Raw genomic sequence first — 23,127 nt, 5'->3', positions numbered from 1 at the left:
ATTTGGTTTTGTCTGGCATGAGATTTCAGACTGGCTAGTCTAGGTACAGTAAAATAGATGATGGGATCCATTGCTTGGGATGTGTAAGAGGCATCTGCTCAGAACTGGCCATGGACTAGTATGCTTGGAACTTGTCACCCACTTATTAAATACCTTGGGTCAATAGATGGTTATGGATATGAGTAATCTTGGCTCCTTTTTTCCCTTTCTAGGCCTTGCACTCTGGACTTGTCAGCCTTGCAGGCTTCTGGGCACATCTCTTCTCAGCTATGAGTAGATCAATAGGATTTAACATCTGTGTGGTCACCTGCAGCATCCTGCTCTTGTCCTCCAGTCCACCATGCCTTGCATCTCAGCCACTGGAGGAGAGGGACATGACAAAGGTCCAGCATGGCCCCTGGGTAGGAAATGGGGTAGAAGATGAAAGGACAGGCATGCTGAACTCGAAAAATAACCCGGGCCCTTCTGAACAGTCTATCTCTGAAGAGCCCTGTGGAGTGTCAGTAAATCCATCTGGGACGCTCTTAAATGAAGCTTTCACTGTGGAAGGAGAAACGCTGCCTGTAAGCCCGAGCCACGTCAGCCCAGGCAGCCAGGGGCTGGGTGCTCACACCTCTGCTGTGGCAGTGGCTGCCATAGATGAAGAGGACCTTGGTCCCATGAAGCCGGAGCTGGATGAGGATGATGCGTTCAAGGCCATGCTGACCACAGCTGTGACCACACCGAACCCTGCTGTCCAGGAGGAGTCTGTCAGTGGCCCCATTAGCGAGGCCACCATGGAGGGTGGTGTTGAAGTAGAGCACAGCTCTGCCGTCCTCTCAGCAAACCCCCTTTTTGGGACAGCTGTGGAGGAGGAGGCAGCAGAGAGCAGCTTGCACCCCTCGGCTGTGCCCCAGCCCACGCTGTACCCCAGCCCTCCCAGCTGGGAAGCAGCCAGTGACCACCCTGTCATCCCAACTCCCCAGGCTCATGGTGTGACCTCTGAGGTGGGAATGCCAAGAGCCCGCACAGGGAGCCCTCTGAGGTCCCTGGCTGTGCGAGCATCTGTGGCTGCAAAACATCCCCTCATGGTGACTGAGGCCTCCCTCCGCCTGGAAGGAGGGACGGGTGTCAGGGGAGAAGAACTGCCTACCATGGCTGGCACTGTCACCAGCCACCCTATGGACACTGTGCCACCTGACTGGGATGACACAAAACTGGGAGACAGAAGTCAAGGGGTAAGCATGTCTCAGGAGGAGATGACAGAGGACCTGGGGGCAACAGAACCATCCCAGACCCCACAGGGAGGTGTGGAGGAGGAAGAGGACGTGACAAGAGTGCTGCCGTTGCTAGCATCCCCTCCACCAAATCCTGGGCTTGCTGAGGAGACCAACTGCACAATGCCAGTGCAAGGGGAGGAGTTGCCAGCAGCTCCCACAGACAGCGGTGATGCTCTCCACACTGCAAACCTGACGGGTGTAGACATGGCTGATCTCGATTCACTGGAAAACATAAGTGCAGTCACAGCAGAGGAGGGGAAAAGCATCCTGCCATCACAGCCGGAGGCTGCTGTGGTGACAGATACACAGTCTGATTTATCTCCTACTCTGGAAAGCTCATGGAAAGGTAAAAAATCTTGTATTGTTAACTTAATGAAGTAGTGCATGTGCAGTGTACTACCAAGTAGGGGCTTCAGTTTTGGTATTCATGTAGGGGATGAGGGGAACAGCTGTGGTTGGTTGTAGGTATCTCCCCTTGACCAGAGATGTAAATCCGCTTGGAATAGCCCTCTGGCATGACTCTCCAGTGACTAGGGAGCCCAGCCTCTGACCAACTGGTTAAGCGTCCTTGGTTTCAAGGAGGATAATACTCTTCCAAGTGTCCCTTTGACACGGCAAACTTGTGGCTCACTCTCAAGCCCTGCAAAACAGAGGGGGAGATAATTCTCGGGGGGATTAAATGAACTGGCATCTCGGATCACTTGACTGTTGACTGCTAGCTATGGACACTTGCAGTCAGTGCAGATGATGCAGAGACAATGGATGGCTGTAAATGCTTCCTAAATCCAGGAATAGGTGAGCTGTCACAGTAGCCTGTGAGTGACCGATGTTTTCCATGGCTTTAGAAGGATGCTCAGATCAAAAGATCTGTCTGGAGCTCTCTGTCCTTTGTAACAAAAGCTCCTGGTGCTGTCTCCCCACCATAGAGTGGATGGTCAGAGCCTGGCCACACTTCAGTGTTTGTGCCAGCTCTGTTATCAGTGGGCAGAAATCTTCCTAGATGGCCTGCCACAGGCTGATGGTGTCACCCTGTACTGTATTTACCTGCGGAGATGATACCGTCATCCCACTGACAATGTTTCTACTCAGTGTTCAAAATGTAGGGGGAATGCTAAAAATAAGTCTGGTCAGGTGTTGGGCAATGACATGTTCCTGGACTGATTTGTTCCTAGGACTTTGTTTTAATCGCTGGGCATCTTTAATCTTCCCTCTTAGGCTACAGAGGCAAAAAGGACAACTTCCCCTCACTGCATCCAAAAGATCTAGCTTTTGCTGTTAAAGAAGAAAAGCTAATTGCATGCTGGTGCTGAAACCTGACTGATTAATTTCTAGATTTAATTCATAAGCACTTGACTTGTCAGCAGGTTCCCTCTCTGCTCTTTCCCAGATGTTGGGTAAACAACACTATCAATAAGACTTGTGCAACAAAAATAAACCCTTCTACAAAGCTGAAGTGTTGTAGCCATGAGAGCTGGTCACTAAAAGCACTGCTCTGGCAGCCTCACTTGCTTTGAATGGTATTTCACACCACAAGCCTGCAGTGCTGTGCTCCCATGGTGTTGCTCCCTGGTGGACCCACGTGTCCCTAAAGGGGCAATTAAGAAAATGAAGACTGATTTTGCTGCTTTCATTCCTGTTATGTGGGTTCTCACATCTGCCTTTATGCTGCACTGCCCTGATGGTACTTGGCTGGACCTGCTGCTTGCTCTGTGGCTCTGCAAATGCTAATGCATGGAGTTATGTTTCTTCAAACCTCTGCTCTGTTGCTGTCAGCTGTCTTGTGAGTTGGTACTGACACGTGTTCTTGCTGCAGGTGTTACTCAGGAGGTGACAGCAGTTGCCCAGGAGGCTGATGCTGCTCTGTCAGTGGTGACACTGGTGCCTGGTGCTACCCAGGGAACAGGAGCTGCAAGCCTTCTGCAGGCAAACAGTGGAGAGGACACCCAGATGACGACTGCTCCCGGCGCCACCCAGGTGCCAGTGGCAACTGGTACTTCCTCTATGGCAAACACTCCAGATGTAGAAGGTAGGGTTCCACTTCAAGGACTGCGGGTTCATTCTCACACAAGATGAGATGGATGGTACATCTGAAACCAATACGAGTGCTTGGGTACTGAAGTCTCACCACACAGCATCCATAGTCTAAGTGACATTTTTCTAGCCTTCTGCAGGCTGCCTCTAGCCCTGGGCTGCCACTGCTTCCTGCCTGTGGTACCAGGTCCACTATGTTGAAATATGCCAGCATATGCTTTTTGGCCCAAATAACAATGGAGTAGGGATTTAAAAAAAACAAAAACAACCAAACAAAAAACCAAACCACGCCAAAACAAAACCCCATGCCCATCTTTGACAGCAAGCTGACTTTTAGCCTTAAACATTTGAGCTCCTTTTTATTTATCGAGGCAGAGCTCTTACTTCTGGAGCCAAAAGCAGTCACAGATTGCTGATGCTCAGCCCAAAGAACAAACATCAGGGCAACGTGGGAGCAGTGGAAGGTCAGGAGGGCAGGTTGTGTGGGGGGTGTGTGTGTGTGTGACCCTCTTGCAAGAGTCCAGCAATATATTTGCTTCCATTGAGGAATGGCAAGTTCTTATCAGGTTGATGTAGCTCGTACAGAAATGCTTTAAGCAGTTGTGTTCATTCAGCTGCTGCCTACTGGCTTGATGTCACCTTGGCAGGTACATGTAGGAGCCTGCCTTTGTAACAGGAGTGTAGCAAGGGTTCCCTTAGCACAAAGCTGGCTTTGAGGTTGAGTGTATTTCTGTAGTAGTAGGTACCACTGCAATGAAACTGCTGCTGGGCAGTTTTTCTGGTAATTCTTACAATTCAGGGCATCAAAAGAAAAACCTATTTGCATTGTATCTCTTAAATTAAGGCCTCTCTGTAGGGGAGAGAAGGCTCTTCCGGCAGTTTCCACTAATTAATTTGCTTCTGGGATTTAATTATACATTCAACTAATTTCTATCTTTGCAATAAACAATTAGATCTGTCAGGTGGTTCAGATCTCTACCAGTGTCTTGGTGCTCTGATCTTGCTATGGGGTGGTGACTAGCGGTCCTCAAAGCAATGGAAGTGAAACCTAGCCGAGTTCTCATTAAGGGGAACCTCCTGTGCTGGCTGTCCCGGAGGAGAAGCTTTCATTACAGCAGAGCCACTTGCAGATCTTGAAAGAGGCAAGAGTTTAATAACTTCTTCCACTCTGAGTTAAGTTTTCATTAAGGAGTTTGTTCTTAAATGGTGGGGTTTTAAAATCATAGTGACAAACTGCTGCTGCTTTGTGTCTTTTGTAGATCTTGCAGATGTGGTCCTGGTCACCAGTGAGAACGCTGTTCCAGCTCCTGGTGGGTTGGCTGCTACCCAGTCTGGACAGACAGAGGAGCAATCCAGCAAAACTGTGGTCCTGGTAACTCCAGCATCAATGGCATCTTCTGTTAGGAGGACAGCTCTTCCACCTGTGAGGAAGATCAGTACAGCTGTGACCTATGGGCTGGACCGCCTGGAGTCAGAAGGTACTACTGATCCCAAGGCTAAGAAGCAGGCAGTTTCATGCGGAGTGGGCCACTTGCCTTGACACTGAGCTCCCCAATTTGTCGGTTTGGTGTGCAGCTATTTGCACATGTTATTGTTGTCAATAAAATTGTTGAACAACCTGTCCCCTTCCAGGAGGTACAGGAAGCAAGCAGTGAACAGTGTCATGGAGGATGCTTGAAACTCAAGTGGCTGTGGTGGGAGGGATGGGGTTTTCCCTTAGAGAGGGAGCAGCAGTGGCATTCTGTTGCAGCGGAGTCTGTCTCTGTGCGCCCATGTAACTGCTGGTGTGCGCATCCATTGCGGAGCCTCGGTACCAGGTCGCACTTGTGGGAACATGTTCAGACAGTTGGAGAGCCCTTGCCACCCTGTTGCTGAAATCCTCACCACATGCAATGTAGGGGCATGTTCACCATGAGATGGCTACCTTGGTGTCCAGCTGGCTGAAACCTTGCTAGAACAAGTGAATACCCTATTTTCATTCCCTATGAAACACTGCTAGGAGAGGCAAATGATCAGTCGCCCTTTAAGATGGCCTTCCAACTCAAAGCTACCTGCTAAGCTGCTGTCCCATCACTGGTTCCTTCAGCCTTGCCTCAGCTGTGGGCTCCCTTCTCTTAAACTGCTTTTGCCCACTGCTGGTCTTGGAGTCTCTGCTCCCTGAATGTCTTCAGACAGTTGATGCAAACTCCAGCTGGGCAAATGCCCATTAAGAGAGATTTAGGTGAAGTGGATCCTACTCTGGAGTTGGTCTGCAGCTCAGATCTGCTATCAGCTTATCTGTGACTTTCCTGCAGAGAATTGCTTTACTTCTGCTTCTCGCTCTTTCTCTTTAACTCTTCTCTGCTTGCTTATCCATCCAGTTCTGTATTCCAGTGTCTGGACTGACAGCACCTGGCAGGGATTAATCTTTCTGCCTGTTTTGCTCCCCTTCCTTTATCTTGACCTTCTCTTGCCTTCATATTTTACTGCAAAGGTTGGCAGCCCTCCAGGGGTGGCATGCCAGATGGTATTTCTCTTCTGATTAGAGGTGGGGTGCTGTAGACAACAGCTAATCAGCATCTTTTCTCTGCAGGAAGCAATAACTCTCATTCCTGTTAAATTTAGAGGGCAGCACAAGCTGGGAGCCCTCCCCACTGCATGTGTGAGGTGCTGCAGCTCCTGCCCTCTGTCAGCCTTGCTGCTGGCTTTGAAGCCTGCCATGGGTTCTCTGGGCCTCCAGCTACAGCACTTGCCCCTTGCCAGGATGAATCTTGCATGTATCTGGCAATGCATGAATGTGGTGCTGATGGTGGGAGAGTGGCAGCAGGGGAAGAAGGGCATGGGTCGGGGAGGCGGGGGGGGAAACCCAATCTTTCAGGCTGGGGAAAAAAGGTCTTTGCTTAGCAAGAGCAGTATGATTCAGGAGGCTAAACTGTTTCTAAGCCCTCTGGGATCTCCTTTAGAAGCCTGTGTTTCTGCACAGGAAGATAAGAGGGATTTCCATTTCAACTGAGCATTGGTTTCTCCCTATTTAATGAGACTTTCTGCAGAGGCATTTAGAAAAACACCTTTCTCCTCTTGACATGGACTGCTGTGACTTTCTTGGGTTCCTGCTGAGCTCCCTTGTGCTCTTGAATAAGCTCTAAGCTCCTCCGAGGGCAAATGTGGGCTTGTAGCTAGGACCAGCTTTCCTAAATGATGATGACTCAACTAGAAGGCTGTGGGTTTCTTGGCTCTGGGGTATGGCTCTGCAGGTGCCTGTCCTCCAGGGGACACAGTGCACTCTGGTTGTGCTGTGTGGTTTTGACAACTGGCAAGGCTTTTGTAGTCTAAATCTCTTCTGATCAACCCAGACCTTAGTGCAGTGGGCCAGAATTTTCCCTGGTGTTAGGGATCACCAACCCACATCTTGTAAAATGGGACAAATACCACTTGGGAATAGGCTTTCTGCCTGGGGATGCTACTGCCCCAGTTAAGCAAAAAGGAAGCTTTTGAGCTGCAACTCTGCCATTACATGGAGAAAAATACATTAAAAGCCATTAGGGGATACTGCATCCTCATGGTGGGGTGGCATTTGGAAGCTTGGTTTTCCATTCCCCCAGAATTACAGTTCCTAGTGCTTACTCTCAGAATACTTAGATGCTGCCAGACAGAAGGTGTTTGGGAGTGCTCTCCTTTAAAGCTGTGCTGAGCCCCAGCCCAGGGTGGTCAAGCTCTTGCAGGATGCCAAGGTCAGACATCACTGCTGTTGGAGGCATATGCTTGGGTCCCTAATGAGGGATTTTGGGCCTCTGCAGGGGCGCTGTGCCTTGCTCACCAGTGGAAGAAATGGAAGGAGCTGAGTGAGCTCAGCTGGTCTCCACTGCCTGCAGTGGGGTTTGCTCACTTGCCTGACTGTGGGCCTGGCTCATCATTAAATATAAACCCCTGCTGTTCAGCCAACTCTGTTTCTTGGGGACCATCTGTGCCAAACTGCCTGCAGTTAATTGCATCAGTATATTCACTTACCTGGCTTGGATGCAAAACCATATTAAAATTCAAATTGCCCAGACAAACATGAGCTGCTTTGAATATGTCTCTAGATGAGCTTATCCCCCTCTCTAGTGGACTCTGGAGAGATTAGCTGGGTAACAAATATCCTCCTACCTTGACTGTGGTGGGACTAGTTCTACTTGCCCTTCCTAGCCAGAGAAACCCTGTAAAGGGATTATAGGATGTGGGGATGGGACACAGCAGAGGATGAGGCTTACTTGTCTGGGAGACTGAATTGTATATTTTCCTGTGCCCAGAATCTTTGTCTCTCTAGCAAGTTAGACGCTGCAGCTTTCTCTGTAGGGCTTCTAGGTTCCAAATGTATAATTTAGTTCAGCTTGCCTACTCAGGACCACTGTGTAAGCCTCCCAATGCATTTTGAAAAGTGGCTCTTTTGAAAGAAGCCACTCTTCTCTTGGACTAAACTCTCTTGCCATAATGTCCGCCATGGTAGGTATGGGCAGAGATGGCTGCACTCCATGAGCTTGGCAGCGTTTGGCAGGTGTAACTTTGCAATGTGCCACCTAGCCTGCCTTGTTCCCTCTTCTGCAAGATCCTTGCAGTGTTAGGCTGAAACCTGGTGGACAGAGGACAAGAGCAGCTGGTTCCTCTTGGCTGGTCCTCAAGGAGCTCCTGTTGATGTTCTGCACAAGATGTGATCCAGGGATGCTCTGAGGCTAAGCAGGAGGTAGGGTAGAGCTCTTTCTATGAGGACCTTGAAGGTCACATCATCCTTACATGTGAATCCTAAACCAGCAGTTAGTACAGAACTAGTCTGCTGCCAAGAGTGATGCCTCACCCATCACAGCCTGGATAAAAAGGATAGGATTTGTTGGTGTTTCTGATTTGTGTATTCTATTTTTTGTGTTCATCCCTTCCACCCCACCCCAAAATAATCCCAAACTGCTCTGTAACAGTGTGTAAGCCCTAAGGCTGGCTCCTGTTCAGTCATCTAGGCTTGCTTCAAGCTGTAGATGCTGGGAGTGAGCTGCTTACATGGTTCAGCTGTCGTGTAGGCTGCTGGATGTGGAGGGTGCTTAAGCTTTATAAAAAGCAGGAGATGCTCTACCTGTTGTGTGCTGTCAGGAACAGTCAATAGCTCTGAAAATGGGCAACTTAAACTCAGCTGCTCTAGAGGGATGAGATGTGAGCCATGTAGCTCTCGCATGTGAAGTGCTTCTCATTAGTCAGGCTGGCTCTCAACCTGCAGCTGGCAGAATCCTGGTCTTTTGGGGTGGAGGGGTTGGAAAGGCAGTATCAGATGTCTGCTGCACAGGGCCCTTTCCAGTACTCTGCCTGGGTAGCTGGCCTGTCCCCACCTAATGCAGCATTTGGGTGTGGAGAAGCCCCTCAGTGATGCTGAAACACGTCTGACACTGCCCTTGGGATCAGCAAATCCAGTGTCCTGCAGTCATGGGGGACCTCCCTTCAACCTTGGCTGTGGGCTGCCCTGTGTCTGCTCTGTCTGCTGCGTTAAAGGCTGTTCCAGAACAGTGTCATATGAGGCTCTAGGCTTTCTGACCTTAACATATTCATGATATTTTAATACCTACTTGTGTCTGGGTTTAAACAGTTTCTATTGTTCTTTACTGACCTGTGTACTCAAGTTTACCCTTCCAAGGAAACCATAGCTTAACTAATTTCAGTGAGAAGAGCTCCCCTAGTTCTCTTCTTCATTCTCTTCTACATCCCCTGTATTTTGTTCTTCTTGTACACAGCCATCTAATCAGCGGGTCGTACTTCAAAAGTGAAGGCATAGGCTTGCCTTTTTTGAGAAAATATTTCAGAACTTGTGGCCATTTACATAATACTATGCAAGACCCTTTTAAATTCCTCTTACACTTTTCTTTTGAGCTAGGTCACAGTACCAGGAGCTGCCTTTTTTTGGAGGTGAAGAGCATTTTTTCTGGAAATCAAGTCTCTGACTGGGATTGCTATTTGGACCCTGACTGCATGGATTAAGACCTGCCTCATTAAATCTCTGCAATGCCATTAAAAATTTAAATGAGGTTGCAGGGGTGTAAATAAGACAGGCACTTAGTCCAGCATGGTTAACTAGCCTGATACTATAATTCCTCACCAGCTCTTTGGATATCAGCTAAATTAGCAAGGAACAGAGATGTAAAACAAAGCTAGAGCAAAATGAATTAATTATTAAATGTTCTTGGTATGAACTTTTGTCTTGCTTCCAGTTTATTGCTCCCCCTGAAAGGGGAACTGTTGTCCCTCTGGTGCAGGCTGACTTCCATGTTCTTCATAGTAGGTGGTAGTTCATCCCCAATTTTCCTTCTTTGTAGCAGAGAACTGTGAAAAGAAGAACAAATTGTGGCAGAATCTTGCATCAAAACCAAGCTTTTTTCTTTTCCTAGAAGCGTTTGAACAAAGACAATATCTCTGCTGGTTTTGTTTCATGGAATCCACGTGAGACTTGAGGAAGAAGGGGTGTGGAGGGTGATCAAGCCCTTAGTGAGTTGGGAGCTTGTGGGTGAGCAGCTAAGAGGGTGTTAGGCTAATTAAAGGCTCACTCTAAGAGGAGGAGTGAGGAAACTCCTGCCGTGCGCAGCCAGTGTGCTGACCTCAGCCTTGTCCATGCTTCTCTGCGATGGGAGGCAGGGTCTGGCCACCCTGCTCTGCTATGGAGGCACTGGTAGCTCTCACAAAACTCAAACCACACAATCTCTCCAGTGGCTCACTGTGCCAAATGATGCACTCTAGAGCTTTATCTCTCAAATGTTGTACCTGCTGTGCTTTATGGGCTCCAACAGCAACTCCTGCAAGAATTTCTAGGAATAGTTTAAAGCATCATTACATTGTCTTTCCCAGATGTCTGGGAAGTGGCATGTGCCTGCCCAGCTGCTCTCTGGGCGGAGGTGGGCTGCATGGCTTTTACTCTTAGTTTTTGGGAGAGGAACAAAACTTCTCTAAGTAACCTTGTTCTTTGTGATGTTCTGGCACTGCTCTGCCTCCAGCAGGTCAGATGACATTTCTTAGTCTGACCCACCTTGGTTCTTGTTCTGGCCAGGCTATGCTTGAATCTTTAACTGTCTGACTTCTCATTTGTCCAAAGAATTAGAGTTCACTTAAATCTTACTTTAATGTTGTAGCTTTCCCATGCTTTTCTTCAAGCTTAAACAAAAACAACAGAAGCCCCCTACAGTTGCTATTGAAAGGTACTTGGACTGCGTGGGTGAAAGTTTTCTAATGAGTTCTTGTTTGTTTTAATCTGAGGATTAAGCAGTTTACCCTCGCAGCTCTAGGGAGGTGGATTCAGATAAGCGGGTATGTGGCAGTTTCTTCTGAAGGCTCTGCAAGGAGCATTTTCCGCTGGGGTCCATGTGGGGGATAGTGTTGCTCTGGGGAGCTTTGGGCATCAGGACCAGGGCAAACCACCCTGCAAATTGGTTTAGCTCTTTTATTTCTGGTTCCTACCCTGTGCAGGTGGGATGCTGTCCCTTTTGTCAATCTGACATGGGATGTCTTGTCTTTTGGGAGGAGTCATAGGCCTTTTTTTTTTTTTTAATAACAAGCTGTCTTTAAAACAGGGGTGGGGGGGCGATCGCATGATGTGTTTCCTTCTGGATGACATCAACACTTTGGGCTGTGTGGGTGCAAGGAGAGGCCAGCAGTGTCATTCTGAGTCTCTCAAAGAACATACCCTGGGGAGAAGCGCTAGCTTTGACCAAGGACCGTGAAGACTGCAGAAAGGGTGATCAGGAACTTAGAAAAGTGTGAGCTCAGACTAGAAGTGAGCTGAGTGGGCTTGCACTCATCTTCTCTTTTTGGCTCCTGAGAGGACTTGAGCTCAAACCTTGGTACCCTGGAAACTGTTGCCTGTAAAAACAGATCCACCCCCTAATCTATGTCATCTGTGATGGATCCATACTGGGTTTGCCTAGACAATGAAGCTTAAATCAAATGTTTTCTTAACCATTGGGCTGTTGGTTGTTCCTCTCCCAGGCAGTGTGGTTGAATTGGATACTTCTGAAGAGACACCACCAAACAGCTTTTTGCAAGAGAAAATGGAATTAATGTCTCTATTGGGGCTTATTTTCTTTGTTATTGGGAAAAAGTACCATGCCCACAGCCCTTTTCCATGTGAAAGCATTTTGTTGAGAGAAGTAAACTCTGTATCTGCCTTCATCTGTCTTGTTCTGCCCTGTCCACTTACAGGTCATGGTTGTTAAAGTCTGGACTGATTTGAATGCCCTCACTTGATAAATCACATCTTTCTTGTCTTCATTTTTACACTGGCTAGTTCAACAACTGCATACCTCGGGTTAGAAGAGCTGTTCTGCAGCAAACTAGGGAGCAAACTTGTTATAGTCCATACTGTGTATTCTGCAGCATTCTGTGTGTGAGTTGTTTTCCCCCCCCCCCCCCCTTTCAAATAGCCTTGTGTTGCTAAACCAACTCTCGAGCCTGGCTCAGTGTGAAAGCAATTTTGCAGTGAATGCTGCTGGAAATGCAGCTCTTAGGAATGATTGGTTTTTGGTCTTAATACCGAAGCAGACCTGTGGTCCCTGCTGGAATATCTTTTGCCCTTTTTTCTTTTTTTTTTCCAACAGCTGTTCAGTGCCTCAGATCTCCTGTGATGAGCGATGAGCCAGGACTGTGAAAAAGCAAATGTGAAGCCCCTCAGATCTGGGGGGGAAGTAGGTTAGGATCAGAATCCAAATCTCTCCTTGTGCTGTCTTTGCAATGTCGAAGAGCTTCTGCAGCTCTTGGGTTTTGGCAAGTGGAGGCTGAAGACTTTCTGCAGCTCGGACATCAGCTCAGCTCTGCTGCCGGGAGTCTGTTCCCTCTCCTAGATGTGGCAAGCATTTTCTTCTGCTACAGAAAAGCTTTGGACATGTAACTTCCTCTTCTCTTGGAATTTATAAGGGCAGGGTTAGGTTATCTTGCTTTGTGTGGTAGGATCCCACCCAATGGATGTGTTGTTCCCAACAGTCCCTTTCCTTGTCTCTGTGCAATAGGCCAGATGCTGATACTTCCAATGAGACACCCTGCTTGATTTTGCTCCGCTTCCAGAGCAAAGCATTTAAGACTACATTCATGTAACACAGTCTGCAAATACCCCAGATAGTTTTGCAGTGAACATGGCTGGGCTTAGCTGAACCCATCAGTATGGAGGTTTTACCCTAATGATTTTGCGTAGCTTCTGCACCCACTGCTTGGCACATGATGAGAGTCCATCCTACCTTCCTACCAGCCATCTACTTCTAAGCTGTTGCAAGCGGTTGTTCTTGGCAGCATTTTGGAGATATTGGGTGGTGATGTTATTACTGATGATGTGAAAACAGCAGATTAGTAATTAGCAGAGTTGTCCTAGAAAGGTCTTCCTGCCTTGACAGTCAGCTGTGATCATAAAAGCAATGCAGAAAAGGAATCTCACTGGAAGAAAACATTTGGCAGAGACTTCTTACTGCCTTTTCCTCCTCTTCTGGCAAGGGAAGGTAGACATAGACCCACATCCCTAATCCATTATTTACACTCCTCGGCTTCCTATACTGCATGCGCACATGGGTGACCACGGTCCAAGGCTGCTGTATGGGTGTGAAGTGGAAGACGACAAGCTATGGGGTGCATGGTGGACAAGACGCTTCAGTGTGCCCCTGCTGCCCATTTGCCCTGTGAGTGGCTCCAGTATGCATAGGAGGAAAAGAAATTGCTTCCTTGGTTAGACGCTTGGCCCATCTGTGAAATGGGTGTTATTCTTCTCATCCTCGTGCAGCATCACTGGGAGAGCGTAGGACTGATTTCATGTCACTCCTGAGTTATAGTGGGGGACATAAATTAATACACTACTGCCCCTGCCATCAGCAGGGACATCTTCAACTAGATCAGGTTGCTCAGAGCCCCGTCCAACCTGACCTGGAATGTTTCCAGGGATGGGGCATCTCCCACCTCTCTGGGCAACCTGGGCCAGTGTTTCCCCATCCTCGTGTAAAAAAATTTCTTCCTTATATCTAGTCTGAATCTTCCCTGTTTTAGTTTTAAATTATTACCCCTTGTTCTATCACAACAGGCCCTGCTAAAAAGTTTGTCCCAAAAATGAGAACTCCAGGTTTTGTCCTGCAACCTTCTTTTTAGTTTGGTTTGTGTGGTGTTTTTTTTTTTTTAATGTTTGAATTCAGTTTGTAACTGTGAGTGAATCTGTCACCTTCTAATGAGACACTCTTGCAGCGTAGGGCGCAGCAGGCTATTTCTCTTGTGTGTTAAACCTGACAAATAATGGTTTCTTGAATCTTCTGAGGAGTAAAAACGTTTGCAAATGTTAATGGAAAATATCTAAAGATAGAAACATCCCTCTTCAGTGAAGGTTTCTTCAACTGAAAACAGAGGCCCCAGTATAACTCTGTTGCCTTTAGCAAGGTTAGGACAACACTGGCTTCATCTCCAGCTCGTTACAAGCCATTATAACAAAACCACTTTTTTCACTGCCATCGCAGCCTATTTGTAGCATGTTCCTGATGCTGGTGTTTGCACCACACACTGTGCCCAGTGCCTTGCTGGTGCTGCTCACCTACAGCGTGGGCTTACAGCCACTGTGCCGTGCTAATAGCAGCGCCTGTGAGTAATTCAGATTTCCTTCTGCTTGGGAGGAGCATGGCTTTCTGCAGCTGTATGAAGTCTGTAGAGAAACATGAAGCCCCACTGAAGCCATCTATGGGGAATGGGTTGTTGGCACTTTGAGTTGCCAGGAGGAAGAGCTGGCCCTGCGGTCCTCTCTGCTGTGGCGTGGGACCATCTGGAGGGGCGGAGGTCCCTCTTTGCAGTTGATCTGCAAGGGCCATCGTGGGCTGAGGCTTTTACTTGCAGGATGATGGCTGTTGTCCAGCTGCTTCAGACACTGTGGGTCCTGGTTCCTGCCGGGTCAGGGATGTGCCTCACAAAGGAGGTGTGAGGTGGTCTCATTTCTCTGTGCTTAGCCACAAAAGTCATCAGGGGTGTGTACATTTTTGTAGTGAAAACCCCTTTTTTGAAGCAAGTGTGGGGAGGTTTTGCCACCCTGAAATAGCAAATCCCATCTCATGGATACCACTGATGTTGCTACCGGATCAGTCTGGAGCCCCATGGTAAAGCCCAACCATTGCTGTTTCTGCTGACTATTAATAAAGCTGGGAACCCCCCCAAAACTCCACTAAAAATTTGTTGGTTTGTCTCAGACTTGTTTTCTTGGTGCTTTCCTAGGGCTTCTCCAAACCTGAAAATCTGAATGCCTGTTACAAGGTTGTTAAGTCCTTCAAAACTAAAATCTCTGACATGTAAACTGGGAATCTCATTTTCCTGGGGATTCCTGCTGCTTGCATCTTCCTTAGGTTGTGCTGTTGTCACAGCAGGGAGGTGTTAAGTGTCTTCACTTCTTTTCTTTCCTCTTTCAATGACAGTGAAGCAGAGCCTACTGTACAGAATACAGTGCTCATTTAGCCTGTCAAAGAGTGACAGGTTTTGGATTTCTTCAGTCTTGGAGATGAATCTTTAACTCTGCCCTAGACTGCTCTTGCATTGCCCTAACTGCAGGAGAAAATACAAACGTCGTCTTGAACTAAAGTGTTTCAGTGCTGAAGTCTCCCGGTGTCACCAGGAGGGGAGGCAGGATACCATCCCTCCTTGATAGGTCCACATGGCATGTCACAAGCAAGATCTGGGATTCGGTGGATGCAAACAGGATAACGGGATCAGCTTATATGTAACGTATGAAGATCTATAGAGCAGGGATGGCTCACAGCAGAAACCACAATAGGTGCTGTGTGACTTCTGGCTTTGGCGAGTGAGGGGCACTTGTGACCACTGTCAGGCGTTCGGAAGTGTTCCTGCAGCGGGGCTCTAGGTGAATGCCTGATTTGGGTAGGTTCAAGTCTGTGGCCAAGAAAACTTTATACTTGCATGTTTTTTTTTGGTTGGAGGCTAGTCCCTTGACCCTGAGGCACCAGCATTTCATCATACATTGTTCTCTTTTTTTGTAAAATGAACATTAGCCAAAACTGAAGAGTATATACAAGCACGGTGCACAAAGTAGTTCACAATGGGCTGCAAGCGCACGTGAAAATCCAGATGCCTTCTGAATCTGCTGGGCTTTGCACCTTCAGTTCTTGCTGCTTTCTATTTCTTTTGCTTCTTTTCTTCAAAGCTGCTGCTGAGGCCTCTGAAAGGCCAAAAAGTGCCAATTTAGGAGCGAAAGTGTGAGTTTTGTAAAAGCCACTTGCATGAAGCACAAACCTCCAGCTTGAGGTTCAGCTGTGTGATGCTTGCTTCCAGTTTTCATCTTATGAGGCTACCAAGTGTTACGTGCATCCTGCCCACGGCTGCTGGGCTCCTGTTGCGCCTTTGCTCCTGAAATAACAACATTTGTGAAGTTTGTGATTTTTTGAGAAGCGTAGCTTCCTCCTTGTGACCACCAAGTGGTGCTCTGCGCTGCACCTTGCAGCAAGACAAGCTGCTGGCATTTTGGGATGGGGGGCTTAAAAAGCTGTTTTCATAAGTAGGAACGAGCTAGAGAGGAGGAGGAGGAAACAAGTCAAGAGCCTTTTCCCCTCGCAGCGTTTGTGCTACGAGGACTACATTATTCACATCTCTGTGCTGCGGCTGCATGATGATTGATGTAGCTTGGTGATGATCAGACATGATAAGTAGTCCTGGCGCTTTCAATTTGGGTGTTCAGCTTGGCTGCCTGCTAGGCTTTGGAGGCACAGAGGTGGCTATCTGCTGCTTCAAAAATAGATCCTGGCAGGTGTCTCTGATTTGGCTTGCTAAAATCACAAGAAGCTTCTAAAAACCTTGTCCCAAACTAGTTTTTTGGAGATAAATATCTGATGCCTGTTTTTTCTTGTCTGCTTTTTCACTCAATCCATCTAGGGAAAACCTCTGTTCATGTTCCTCCTCTCCGGTGTGCTAGCTGTTAAGTGTCTTTGCTACTAAAGTTTGGAAATGTTTATAGTTGTGTTGCTCTCAGCAGAGGCAAAAGACCTACGTTAACTTGTCTTTGCAGGTTTCCTGCAAGTTCTCTCCAGGTGCCATTCTCAGGTTTACAGAAGTTCTGTATTTTGTATGGAAACATGTGGCTTGATAAGAGAAAATTTTTATGTTGATTTGAAATGACGGGCACATTATAAGACAGAAACTGCCTATAAAACGTAATGGGAATTTAAGGGGCTAACTACATCCCTGTAAGCTCCTTTAGATGCTCTGTGTGGTATAATTGTTTGCGGGAGTCATCATTCCTTTCCAGGTACTGAAAGCCGTGCTATAGCAGGGTGATGCAGCTAAATTCAAACAGCAGCTCATTTGTATGAAATGCGGGCCTGGAAAGGAAAGGTGGTGAGGAGGATTGTCTTGTCTCTTGAGCTGGAAAAAACATACAATGTTTTAAAACAGATCATTGAATTAGAAGGAAAGGAGATGCCATGTAAGAGCCCAGTGAACGCTGTGGTTTTAGAAGATACGCTGATTTCTCTGGATATTCCAGTCTGTGAAGTATTGGCCAGAGGAAGGAGTACAGCACCCCGCAATTAATTCAAGTTGGATAGCCAACAAGTAAATAGCTTCCTCAAAGCTCCCCAGTTTGTTTCTTGGGTGTTTTGTGGAACAGCTGTGCTGGAGTGCCATTGCATCCCACAGCAGAAAGGAGAAGAGTGAAGCATCACCTGCTTTGCTTACTGCAGGTATGATATGTGCAGCCCCTCTGGTGTCCCACCTCAGCTGCTCCATCTTATTGCAGTGTCCGTCACCTATATGAGGTCCCACTCCAACAGAAATAAAGGGATATCTAGATAACAAAAGTTGATTTGGCTGGATTGTTATTTTTTAATGTGGTCTTAGACCCCTGGGTGAAGCAGCTGCTCAGATGCAGGGTGATGGGCTCTCCCAGTCTGAGTACATCAGGAGGGAGTTTTTCTACAGGGCTGAGCAGAGCTTCCTGTAAATTAAATAAAGCACATAAATATTACGTTTCCGCTTTCATCTTTGAAAAAACTAACCATTGGAAATTCAAAGCACATCATTATTCCAGATACTATCTTGTCATGGTGAGTAGCTGCATTAGTAGCTATTAAATAGCTCAGATGAAAATTCTGGCTCAGGAAGTCCTTGAGCCTTTGACTAAAAGATGAAGAGAGACTGTGGGAAGACTGGCTCTGTTGTGTGCCCTGCTCTAGTCTTCATCTGCGGTGGTTTGGTCAGAAATAGGATGTGGGCCTTTGGTTTGATGCAATATGGTTGTTCTTGTGTTGCCATTCTATATTCTATCAGTGAAATATGGCTTAAATATTTATTTCTCCATATGTTAACAGTACAGTCAGCTTTGAAATAAGACAGGTATCTGCTCTGGTGGAGAATATACAGGGATTTCCTCAGTGTCACATTTATCTGCTGTCATGTGAAGTGCTTGCTGCGGTGCCTTCTTTCCAATACTGAGTCGAGTCTTCCTTGGTCATACCTTCGTCTGGTGTAAATCTGTTGTGACAGGAGTGCGGGTACAAACCTGCTGAGGATGACTACCATCACCACTGTACTCCTGCATGCAACAGCCGATTTGCCAGCACGCATCAAAGCGAGATGCTTTTTCTGGAGGACGGGACGTTATCAGTCTAATTGGGCTGGAAAGCAGTGTCCTTTCCAGACCTTAATAAAAGTTAAAAATGGAACCAACTTCTTGCTGCCTCCAAGATTGGAAATCAGGGAAATAGTTTTCACTTGAGCTGAAATTAGTTGAGTGGAGAGCACTGTAGTTATATACGTTCAGGTATTTGTACACGTACATATGCGTGTTTGTACTCTGCTATTAGGAAGCAAAATAACAGTGTTTCCCACTAATGCATTTGATGGTCTAAGTTACTTAGCAACTTCAAACTGAGCTCTTTTCAAACTTAGCTCTCTTCAAACTGAGGTGGTGAGCTCTTCCAAACACTTTGAGTGTCTTTCCTGTTAGAAAACAGGCAGAAGTTCATTCAGCTGGTCTGCCTTTCGAGAAGTGGTATCAGCTGGCTGTCTTGGTGTTCACCTATGTATGAACCTTCTGTCTTGTGCAATCTTTCCTGATGTTGCTTTTGTGTCTCCCTGGCCAGAGGGCGAGGAAGAGGAGGAGGATGAAGAGGAGGAGGAAGAAGAGGAGGAAGAGGAAGACGAGGAGGACAAAGACATAGATTCGATGGATGAAAGCATGGAGGGTGACACGGAGCTGCCAGGTTTCACGCTTCCAGGCGAGACCTCCCAGGAGCCCATAGCTGGCCTGGAAAACCCTGTGGCCCAGCTGGCTGGGGTGTCCTACCAGGTGCCTGACACCATCGAGTGGGAGCAGCAGAACCAGGGTCTGGGTAAGACAAAAAGCCCCGTCTTCCTTACAGAGGACGTCTCCTGCCCTTTGCTTTGCATGGGGCAGCCCCTTGTGCCAGGAAGTCTCACAGGTTGGCTTTCAAGCTAAACACACAGCAGGTTCATTTCTAAGGAAACTGCACCCACCAGTGATGACTGGTTGAACTGGGATGGGTCCCAAGCAGAGTGACCCGAGTTTTCATTTTGGGGAGAGCTGCTCTGAATGCCCCAGACCTGCTCATTCATTCTGAGAGCTTAGTGTTGTCTAGCTCCAAGGGTGGACAAAAAAATAACTTCTCAGGTGTGATACCTGGGGAAATTTCAGTTCCCTTTGCCTGAGATAGGTTTGTGTGGGGATATATGTCCTGTGAGGACAAAACAAGTTGGCTAGTTGCTAATGAGCCCATTTGCTACTTCAGCATTTGTAAGGGGTGTATGGGGCAGGCATAGGACCCTAAGTTGGCAGTGTTAAGCAAGACAAACCTGCAAAGCCTCTATAAAGCTTCGAAAACTTTATTCTCACTGTACGTATAGGCCCTGTATTTAACAACTGGACTAATTTATTCCACCTAGGAATAGCTTATCCGACTTTATATATGTGATGTCCATCTGATGCAAGTCAAAGCTGGGGTGGGACAAAGTAGGGTTTAGAAGGGAACTTGCCTAGCTTGGTTCAGGGCAGTGGGATCACTTCCCAGCATACTCAATTTCCAAGCCAAGGCCCATCAGAAGCAGTGGGAACCTTTCAGGTGAATTGGTGGGAGCTGAAACATGTCTATACAGAAAGTGTCTGTGTCTATTAGAGAACTAGCTGCTTTGAGAGGCTTGTCAAATAAAGAAATCCTAAAACTCTTTTATATGTTGTGTTATAAGAACTATCACTTGCCGTGGATGTTAAATTCTGATTTAACCTGGCAGTTCTTCCCCTGTAATGCTGTTTCCAGCCTGCTTTTGCATTGTTAGCGTCCTTTGAATTGAATCAAAGAGCGTATTTCAAGATCTCCATAGGAGGGTTGCTCTTTGAGGGCAGATGGAGTTTGCATCAAGTCTGATGCCTCGCTGTCCCACTAACTCTTGCTTGAAAACCATTGTATTGGGTGGTTTCCATGTCATATCTGTTTCATGTGTACTGTTATCCCATCAGGCTGGAGAGGAGCTGTTGTGGGGGGCAATAATCATAAGTATTTAATGGCTTTGTGGTTGGCTTTGGCAAGCTGGATTAGAGGTACATGACTGTGCTTGGAGGGAAAGTGTGTAAGAAACATAGAGAAACATGATGGGGATTTGCATCAGCAGCTTTGTGTTCTCATTCATGCCCTTGGTGTGGGATCTTTGTGGTGTCTCGAGAGAAAATGTGAGAGGAGCAGCATATTTTCTGCACTCAGGGGTGCAGTGGGCTGGCTCGGTGACCTCTGCACAACTGCTAGCAACAGTGAGAAGGTAGCATTAAGTTGTTGGCCATCAAAAGCTATTTGCCTGGTTCGGGACCGTACGTACCAGGGTGGATGGCTTGGCAGAGCTTTGCCTCTGAATCAGTCAGTCCTGGCTAAGGGTGCCAGTGCTTTGTAAAGTGTTCAAGAGAGGCAGCGTTTTGCAAACTCCAAGATGTGTCCCCACAGACCAGGCATCACATTATGCAGCATGGAGAAAGATGGCACTGATATCTTTTCAGGGATCTTGGTACATTTAACCGTCCCAGCTAGGGTGGCTGATCAACGTCATCTGGCTTGGTCTCCAGAGGGCTCTGATGGGAGACCTGTTCCCAGAGCAGGGTGCAAGGCAATGGTTAGTTTGTCTGGAAGGGTGCCTGGAGTCTGCTGCAGATGCTCTTGTATATGACATAGGCTGTCACCATGAGCCTTGGGGCTACGGAGGAGGTTTTTCTGTATAAGGCATCAGGCACTTCTCTGTTCATGGCTGATGCAGGTCTGAACTGGAGTCATGGCTGCATTTCCGGCCCTACCACCTTCATTGCTGGAGGAAGAGGCTAAGGATAGGAGATCCCCATCAGATGTGTTGGTAAATGAGACAGGTGAGAAAGCAGTGACCAGAGGCTGAAGCTATCCCTGGTGTGCAGTAAAATTCTCTGGCTGGGGAAGCTGTAATAATCATGTACAGAACATAAGGAGGCCTGGGCTATGGAACAATATGTAGCTTTAACACTCCTTGTATAATAGCATCTGTTATGAGGTCCCCTTGCCCTAGGCAGAGCCATGCTGGAGGATGTACTTTGCAGTGTCTCTTCCAGAGATCTGCTTCTGAACACATGGGCCCAGTTCCGTTTCTGATGTTTAATATTGCATCATCCTGCAGCCTTCATCCTCCACCACCTTCTCTCTTTCTTAAAACTTGGAAAGGCCATCTTTCCAAAAATGTCAGATGTAGAATAAATTGACTGTGTGGCAAAACGCAGTAGTTTTCTCCCTAACTTATGTTTTATTGACCTTCATGCAAACTGGAGGAGCCGTTGTGAAGTCTGTCAAGGTAGGTCAACTGCAAAGCACAAGTCCAAGCACCTGAAGTACTGGGCAGACATGAATTTCCGCGTCCTCTGGAAGTGCCTGGCTGGTTACCTGTCACCAGATCCAAATGGTTTGGATTACCTTTTATTTTTAAGCTGTTGCAGTCTGTGCAAGCAGCGGTGAGGGAGACGATGAGGCTGTGGCTGAGAGGAGGAGTTAGATGGGACTTCTGTGCAGTGGTGTTGTAGGCGAGAAAAGAGGGGACACGGTGGGATCAGTCTCTCTGCTTGTGACTCACCCCCGTTATTCCGACAGGTAAATACTTATGTAAAGAGCCATTTTTTCTTTTTCTGTCTAGACAACCTTAATGGCTCTTTGATATTTCTTCCTTCCTCATCTGCAATGTGCTGATGCCCGCAGTGCTCCTAAGAGGAAGGGAAATAATTTATGTTTTAGAGGCACAAAGAAAATCCAAGGAACTTGCATGAGCTTACAGTGAAAATCTGAGGCCAAGCAAGGAGCTGAACCCAGGTGTTTGAAGGGCTCATTTGCTGGGAATGGGAGGTGCTGTCACATCTCCATGGTGGTGCTGGGCTCCTTTTCCCTGAGATGCTGCTGCGGTAATGCAGCCGTTCTCCTCTTCCTAGTTTGTGCCAGCTGTGAGTTTCTGCTCTGGTTCCCTGGCCCTGGGTGTGTGGGCACACACTGGTCCGCTGCTGTGTCCGTACCTGTGTCCATACCTGGTCCTGGTTATGCATTTCTTCATGGGGTATATTAGGGAGAACAGGAAAGGTGGAAAAAGCGTATAGCTCATGTCAGCAGGAGGAGGGTTGTTAAGAACAAAAGAAATCCCGCAACCCTGTCAGGAGGTCAGAAGAACTGCCCACATTGTTCTGCTGGAGCGCCTGGAGAGACCAGGCTCACTGTGAAGGGCTCGTAAAGCTTTAGATCTGCTGGATGTGTGCATGGACTATTTCTCTTTGAAGTCCTTTTTCTGAAAGTGCTATTCATCTAAAGCTGCCTCTTTGAAATCCATTTCCTTTAAGTACTTTTCTTCTAAAGCTAAAATTAACTCCACTCTAATTTTAAGATGGCTTCGTTAACTGCTGGACGTCCCCAGGCGCAGCCCCTGGCGGGGGGCGCTGCAACTCTGAATGCAGCTGGGGCAGGGGCACTGTGCTCTCGCCCGCCTCAGCCCGCGGCGTGCGCCTTTGTGCATCCCGGGGAAGAGCTCTGCGCTTCCCTCCCTTCGCCAAATAGTGCTGAGATGGGAAGAATTTCCCATCTTGGGCGAGGGAAAAACATCGTTTAGGGAGGGAAGTTGTTCTGCTTGACGTGGGATATGGCACAGGAAAGGAAGACTTGAAGATAACAGTACCCAACGGAGTACAAGATGAGGGTGCACCATCTAAGCAGCAAACTTTTACAGTTGGCATTTTCCATCTTTAAAATACTTTGCACATAGGTCCTTCTCCTGGGGATGCATCTGTCTTCTGGTCTTCAGAATTTTGACATCTAATGCTAAAATCTATAGTACAGAAGAGCCCAGAAGTATTGGCGTAGCTATTCTCAGGTCAGTTATTATTGAGTTTGCTTGGTCTGATGGCTGACACACTGCAAATCCCTAAAGAACAAGTAACTTGATCCACAAACAGCTTGGCAGAGCAAGAGACAGTTTGGATTTTTGTAGTGGTCAGTGGGAAAGTGCTGGAGAAACAGAATCGTTAAAAATGTCAATTCTGGGAAGATCAGATGGTCCTACATTAACTCCAGCTGAGCAAAAGCAATTTATATGCGCCGGTAATGAGGCTGTCAGTTTTACGGTCCATCAGCTGACTCTCTAACCAGCAATATTTAGACAAAAAGTAAAGCAGAAGATGATGTCATCTGTGCCTTTATAAAATAGAAATTGATCCTCCGAGAGCAGTTCTGATGGCCTGCATCTCTGGAGGAGGAAGGTCTGAGTATGCTTTGCGATCTCTTTTGGTGTCCTCTTCAAATGCTTTGTCCTCAGACGTTGCCAGTGGAGGACGCGGCAGTACTTTGGGACCTCT

The 23,127-nt window shown here is 47.3% G+C and overlaps 1 protein-coding gene across 1 annotated transcript in view; it reads left to right on the top strand.

Moving 5' to 3' along the window:
• The first annotated feature begins 269 nt into the window (after positions 1 to 269).
• The window catches only part of ARMH4 (armadillo like helical domain containing 4), a 59,360-nt gene continuing 36,502 nt past the window's right edge, over positions 270 to 23,127 (top strand). The window contains exons 1-4 of the mRNA XM_054200593.1: positions 270 to 1,605; positions 3,073 to 3,285; positions 4,550 to 4,768; positions 18,365 to 18,613. Of these exons, the coding sequence (XP_054056568.1) occupies positions 270 to 1,605; positions 3,073 to 3,285; positions 4,550 to 4,768; positions 18,365 to 18,613 (2,017 nt within the window). The remainder of the gene's footprint in view (positions 1,606 to 3,072; positions 3,286 to 4,549; positions 4,769 to 18,364; positions 18,614 to 23,127) is intronic.

Source organism: Rissa tridactyla, chromosome 4 (genome assembly GCF_028500815.1).
Source record: "Rissa tridactyla isolate bRisTri1 chromosome 4, bRisTri1.patW.cur.20221130, whole genome shotgun sequence".
In the NCBI taxonomy this organism is placed as follows: Eukaryota; Metazoa; Chordata; class Aves; order Charadriiformes; family Laridae; genus Rissa; species Rissa tridactyla.
This window is presented reverse-complemented; position numbering and strand designations above follow the sequence as displayed.